The sequence below is a fragment of the Siniperca chuatsi genome, linkage group LG13 (assembly GCF_020085105.1).
Source record: "Siniperca chuatsi isolate FFG_IHB_CAS linkage group LG13, ASM2008510v1, whole genome shotgun sequence".
Classification (NCBI taxonomy): Eukaryota; Metazoa; Chordata; class Actinopteri; order Centrarchiformes; family Sinipercidae; genus Siniperca; species Siniperca chuatsi.
Window position 1 is genome coordinate 505,442 of NC_058054.1, and position 7,246 is coordinate 512,687.

At 41.7% G+C, this 7,246-nt stretch overlaps 1 protein-coding gene across 3 annotated transcripts in view; it reads left to right on the forward strand.

The window, feature by feature from the left end:
* Positions 1–6,236, forward strand: part of slc4a2a (solute carrier family 4 member 2a) — a 33,532-nt gene extending 27,296 nt beyond the window's left edge. For all 3 annotated transcript variants that reach the window (XM_044219553.1, XM_044219554.1, XM_044219555.1), the window contains 8 exons: positions 221–415; positions 707–916; positions 2,052–2,141; positions 2,248–2,414; positions 2,522–2,775; positions 2,871–3,040; positions 3,843–4,016; positions 5,806–6,236. In XM_044219553.1, coding sequence (XP_044075488.1) covers positions 221–415; positions 707–916; positions 2,052–2,141; positions 2,248–2,414; positions 2,522–2,775; positions 2,871–3,040; positions 3,843–4,016; positions 5,806–5,886 — 1,341 coding nt within the window. In that variant the 3' untranslated portion in view covers positions 5,887–6,236. The remainder of the gene's footprint in view (positions 1–220; positions 416–706; positions 917–2,051; positions 2,142–2,247; positions 2,415–2,521; positions 2,776–2,870; positions 3,041–3,842; positions 4,017–5,805) is intronic.
* Positions 6,237–7,246: the final 1,010 nt, after the last annotated feature.

Genomic DNA, 7,246 nt, shown 5'->3' on the forward strand with positions numbered 1-7,246 from the left:
GCTTTGAGAATTTCTTTTTTGTCAAGATAAGTAGTTTTAAAGGTATCTCCTATAAATTGCGATGCAGATAGTTTTATTATACCCTCAAAATTTCACAAAATTGTCTGCCTGCACCGTAATAAAAAAAGGTAATCATTTCCAAAGTTTTATTTCTGTTTATCTTCTTAGTTTAACTTGTTAACTGTCCCCTGAAACCTACTTGGTGTGTGTTTATGTGTAGTTTTGTAAAGACAACGGGATTGAGTATCTGACGGGCCGGGTGTGGATCGGATTCTGGCTCGTGCTCATCGTTCTCCTCACAGTGGCCTTTGAGGGAAGCTTCCTGGTTCGCTTCGTCTCCCGTTTCACTCAGGAGATCTTCTCCTTCCTCATCTCCCTCATTTTCATCTACGAGACCTTTGCCAAACTGGTCAAGGTGAGGTAACAGGTGGTCAGGAACAAGCAAGGCCTAATTGACTTAAAGGAGGATCCTTGTGAGTCTTTGGTGCAAGGTTTTTCTTGTGTTTCCACTGTATTTTACAAACCAGGATGTTTCAAAAAACGTCATTAAAAACCAACCAACCGTTTACATAATTTTTATGGTCTCCTTTTTAGGTGAGTGAAATATGCATTGTGACAAGACAACAAGGAGGCAGTGCCTTGTGCTTCCCATTGACCAACATAGAGCCACGTTGAGTTTTTTATTCTCTGTGTTGGTCTTTTCCAGATCTTTCAAGAGCATCCTCTCCAAAACTGTTATCATGGAAACAACACAGTATCTCCATCTCTGTGCAACTACACCGCAGTCTCTGGCAATCCTGAGAAGGTTGTTGGAGAACCAAACACAGCCCTGCTGTCATTTGTGCTCATGGCGGGAACATATTTCATTGCTTTCTACCTGCGCAAGTTCAAGAACAGCTCCTTCTTCCCCGGCAGGGTCAGTACATACAAGTACAAGTACAGGTCCAGTTACAAGTACAAGTACAAGTACAGGTACAGTAACAGGTACAGATACAGGTACATACGGGTATGAGTATTTGCAGGAATAGATACAGGTAAAAGCACAGGTAGATACACAAACAGGTACACAAGTACTATATACATGAGTATAGGAACATTTGGAGGTACATGTAGATACGGGTATGGGTACATACACATACAGGTACAATCACAGAAACAGGCACTGGTACAGATACAGGTACATTCAGATACAAGTACAGGTACAGTTACCGGTATATACACATACATAGATTGAATTTGATTTACATGTACCCGTATAGATACGGTGAATTGGCATAGGTGTCAGTATGTACAGGTATGTACAAGTGTAGATACACATACATACACAGTGGCACATACAGGTACAGTTACTTACAAGTACGGTATACACCGGTATAACTACATAGGTACAAATACAGGCACACAGGTATGTACAGATAAAGGTACATGTACGTTTAACACATACACAAGTATAAGTACATACAGACACAGAGATACAGTTAAATACAGATAAGGGTACTGGTACATAAGCACAGTACATAAATGCACAAGTGGGGATACAGATACAGGTACAGACACATACACAGCGGTACATACAGGTGCAGGCACAGGAACATACAAGTACAGTATACACAGGTATGCTGTAGGTACAGGTGGAGGTACATACATACATGTAGGTACAGGTACAAGTACACATACATGTATGGGTATATATGAAAGTTGAATAAAGTTGTATTATTCCTTCTTTCAGATACTGGTATAATCGAACATATGATTTAGGTACAGCTGCAGTTAATGAAATTTAAGCATCTGATCCACCATTTTAACAAAGATAAAACAATTATTATTTTGTTATAAACAACGCATACAAGTAGTCAAAAAGACTAGAAAGGCCATTTACCAAAGGCTACAGTTACAATGAGTCTTACACCTGGGCACTCTATCAAAACATCACTGGGTTGTAGTGTCCAGTGCACCTCAAGTAGACATTTTGGGTCTAAATGTAAAGTCTTACATTGTCTGCAGTTTGGAACAAATCACGGATCAATAAGCTGGGGTTCTGTATGTTTTAGCTTCGTAGGATCATTGGAGACTTTGGGGTTCCCATTGCTATCCTCATCATGGTGCTGGTGGACTACAGTGTGGAGGACACCTACACCCAGGTCAGACTGGAGCAGATTTTAACACTCATAAAGTGAACCTTGTGTTGACACAACACACTGCGACAGAATCAGACATTTAAATTCCCATCTTCCTATTGGCTGACAGAAACTGAATGTGCCCAGTGGATTCTCAGTGTCCAGTCCGGAGAAGCGTGGTTGGCTGATTTCTCCTCTGGGGTCGGACGGGCAGTTTCCTGTTTGGATGATGGCCGCCAGCATCCTGCCGGCCATTCTTGTCTTCATTCTCATCTTCATGGAGTCCCAGATCACAGCGTACAACACTTTCTTCTTGTCTTTGTATTTGTTCTGTTTTATTTTGTTTTCTGAACTAAAATAACCAAAAAAGTATCAATATAATTTTTCCTGCGTCTGTCTGTCAGGTTGATTGTCAGTAAGAAGGAGAGGATGCTGGTGAAGGGAACTGGTTTTCACCTAGACCTCCTCATCATCGTGGTGGTGGGTGGAGTCTCAGCGCTGTTTGGTTTGCCCTGGTTATCAGCCGCCACCGTTCGCTCCGTCACCCACACCAACGCCCTCACTGTCATGAGCAAAGCAGTCGCCCCTGGAGACAAGCCTCGCATCCAGGAGGTCAAGGAGCAGAGGGTGACAGGCTTCCTGGTGGCTGTTTTAGTGGGTACGACTGTCACTGTAAAGTACTACTACAACCATTACTGCTACTTTTACTACCTTTACTACTTCTTCTGATCTGGTCTCTGCCCCCCCTCTCAGGTCTGTCCATTGTGATCGGGGAGGTTCTTCGTCAGATCCCTCTGGCGGTGCTGTTTGGGATTTTCCTCTACATGGGAGTGATGTCGCTGAACGGGATCCAGCTCACTGAGCGACTCATCCTGCTGCTAATGCCCCCGAAGTACCACCCTGACCACAACTATGTCCGCAAGGTTAGCCTGACCTTCTGGCCTGGAACAAATTCGTCAGTCACTACCTATAGTGACTGACGTATTTGATTCTGATTCTGAAAACAGTGTCCAGATGACTACGACTGAAACCTTTTCTACGATGGAACACTCCTGGACTAATGAGGGACTACACCGTCATACTACCAGAGGTGTTGACTTAAGTTGATTGACGTGGACTTGAAACAGACTGGCAACTTGACATCAACACCAATGACTCGTGGCTTCACTTGGACTTAAACCTTTTGCCTTGGAATGACTTTATGATCTTCCCAAGCAGAAACATGAAAAATTATGATGTAAAAAATTGCTCAGTGAATCACTTCTTAATTTTCCTGACAATGGACTATGCTTTGAATAAATCTGACATCAGCCAACCAGGTTGCATGAGGCAGGAGGTAAAGGTATGTTTGGCAGTCAGACCAGAAGACAGACAAATAATGACTTGTTTACATTGTTTACTTATTTGACTTGGACCTGTTGGTCTTTACTTGGGTTTTAACACTAGGACTTACCTGTCTTGACTTGGGACTTGACTCAAGACTTGTTGGTGTTGACTTGGGACTTAAATTGGTACTCAAACTTCTTTTGGGACAAGTTGGTCTTGACTTGGAATACTGATGTGGGGCTTATTTGTCTTGATATGGACTTGAAGGGAACATCAAGTCCAAGTCAATTGTGCAGACTATTTTCTACAAAAAGGCACATCACATGTAGATACACTGACTGACCATCAACCTACCTGTTTCTGTCTCATCTATCTCTCTGTGTTTCTGCTCTCTCACAGGTGCGGACGTTAAGGATGCACCTGTTCACTCTTGTCCAGCTGACCTGTCTGTCTCTCCTGTGGGTCGTCATGGCGACGGCAGCAGCACTGGCGTTCCCCTTTATGCTGCTGCTGACCATCCCGGTGAGGATGCTGCTACTGCCCCGCCTCTTCACCTGGAGAGAGCTGCAGAGTGTGAGTCACACCTCGTTCACACTGATGTCATCCTGACATCATCATTAGCACAGGGTGCAGGACAGGTCACTGCTAACACGGCTAACAAACCCCACTTTTACCTGTTAACAGTTACCTGGTAACTGGCCAATAAGCTCATATATCTGTGAGTCTGAGTTTCTGTGTGGATGTGACAACAGCTGATGGAAGTGCTGAACATTTAAAGAACATGTAGTGACAGCAGGAGGCTTCAACTGTGTCACATCACTAATAAAACACAGTTAAATATATGTGATGCTATGCTAGTTGTCTGTAGCTAGCAGGTGTTATGCTACCCATGGACAGCAGGTACATCAAACACAATGACAGGTGTTTGTACTAGCCAATATTATACTAGACAGACAATATCATATCCTACCTTACGCTAGCTGTTTGTAGTTAGCCAATGTTTTAGTGGGTGCATACACCTAGCATATCTGATCCCTAGCATATGTACTAGCTGCTAGCATGCTAGTTACAGGCTGCTTTAGTACCTATATTATAGTAGCTGTTTGCATTCAGCTGGTGTTTGGCTAGTTGGTATTAACAGAAACAGTCAGCTTAACGTCTGATATGCTAGGTGGTTATAGCTAGCATAACATTAGCTAGGTACAAATAGCCAACATAAGGTAGGATATAATAACTATTATGCTAACTGTTAACATCTATTGTGTCCTGCACAGTGATGGAAATAAAGGTAAGTACATTAATGTAGGAGATTTATATTTATATTTATTATCGCAGAGGGAGATTTGTTTTCACAGCCAGTTCAACACAGCAACACACAGCAACACACACACACACACAGTGACACACACACACACACACACACACACACACACACACACACACACACACACACACACACACACACACAGACACACACACACACACACACACACACACAGTGACACACACACACACACACACAGACACACGCACACACACACAGTGACACAGACACACAGTGACACAGAGACACATGCTGAAGTGAGCTGAAGTGAGCTGAAGAGAGTTGAAGTGAGCTGAAGTGAGCTGAAGTGAGCTGAAGTGAGTTGAAGTGAGCTCTTCTCCATTTCAAAGTGTATCTCCGACCAGATGGTAGTAATGTGAAGTGGTGATTGGTTGTCAGATATCAGCGGTTGAGATCTAGGCGTGTGTTGGCTCTGTATGGTTTTACACTTAAGTACAACTTTAAGGTACTTTACTTAAATTGCAGTATTTCTGTTTTCTGCTTCTTTGTACTTATACTTCACTACATTTCAGACAGAAATATTCAACTTTTTACTCCACCAGATTTATCTGACAGCTGGAGTTACTGGTTACTTTGCAGATTAAGATTTTATACATGAAGTATATGATAAGTTTATAAAATATGAGTTATAGAATAAAATGCCCATCAGTAGTTAAAATCAGCTCCTCCTTAAACAACTGCACATTAATGCATCAGTAGAATAATACAATAATATAATTTAACAATTTGACAGTAATATCCACATAATGAGTACTTTAATATACTTTAAGTACATTTTGTTTATGATACTTTTGTACTTGTAAAGTTTTTTATGCAGTAGTTTTACCACCACCCATCCCACCATATGCTAATTGTAGTTAGCTGGTGTTATGCTAGCTACAGAGAGCTTTCAGTATTTCCAGGTTTTGGAACTGTTCACTGCAGCAGTTCTCGTGAATCAAACAACGTGAATCATGTCTGGTTTGTCGACACCGTACTGTTACCATGACAACAGTCTCCTGACCTCTGGTCCTGCAGTTGGATGCTGATGATGCAGAGCCTCACCTGGAGGAGAAGGAGGGGCAGGACGAGTACTCACAGCTGCAGATGCCCGTGTGACCCGGCGGCAGCCTCACGATTGGTCGATCCACCTCCTTCATTAGCATATCTGACATGTATCCTGTAGCAGCGCTGGGCAGGTGGACTGTACGCGCTTCTGAAATCATGTTTTTATAAATCTGATTTTGTATTTTCTGTTTTGGGGAGTGGGTTTGTTTCTGTATGGCTCTGATGAAGCTGCCGAACACACTGATGGAAACCTGAACTGTGTTTTACTTCCTGATTGTTCTGTCCTTCTGTACGACGCATCATGTTTTAAAGATCACACTAACTGAAAAATGTCTGTTCTGTTTTGTGTCCCTGACTGAATTTTCTCTATCATTAAATGCAAAGTTTATCTTTAAAATTGAGATTTTTTCATATTTATTTGTACATTGTTATTAGAAGTTTTTCATTGTCTCGACTTCCACGCAATAACAGGTGATCTTACTTCAGCCCCTCCCATCAAATACTGTAACACCCTCAGGTTGACCTTTGACTTTAACGTGACATCTTTTCACAGCTTCTACATTTTTCTTTCCCCTATCCTTCAAAATGTTATGGCTCTATTTTTAGTAACAACTCTCCAACTTTCAACATTTCCATTAAAGAGTAACTCAACCTGCCCTGAAAATCTAGTTTTTGCTGACCTCCGGTGGTTTCACTTGTCACCTCATTGCAGTGATGTAGAAGTGTACCTCAAGGTGTGTCAGTACACTGTGACATCACTGCTGGGTGTGGTTACAGGTGTAACAGAGCACACTGGAGTAACAGGTGTTAAGTTACTCTTTAAATATTTAAATTCTCACCACATTCTGGTTCATTTTACTGTGAATTACAGCAGATTCATACTAAAATGTTATCTTGTAATTATGACAAAAACACTCTCAAAAAATTTTTGTTGTGTTTTTCAGTGCGGCTCATTTCTGATGGCTGTGGAAACTTTGTGTCTTTACTGGGTTTAATAGCTGAATGCAACACACTGTCTGATCTTTATTTTGGATCTGTATTTGCTGAATAGCGAATATTAGCAGAAGGAAAACTGCAGCAAACCTGCTGCTTCACACACTTCAAAATAAATATTAATTTCCTCTGAAAAGAAAAGGAAAGGAAATACTAATTTCATGTCAATAGAACGATATTTCAACACCTCCTCCTCTCATTGTCCTGATCTCATTCCTGCTCTCCTGTTTGAGTCATTGGGACAAAACCTTTGTTCCCAATAAAACCAGCTGTTCTTATCACAGATACCAGCAGCCCGTCCTGTTTTTATTCAGGCATTATAAAGATGTCTGGAGGAGGAAAACCTCATATTTCTAGAATCTCAGCTGTTCGGGAACTGAAAAAGAACAACAGATTGTCCTTTTGAGTTTCAACAGCC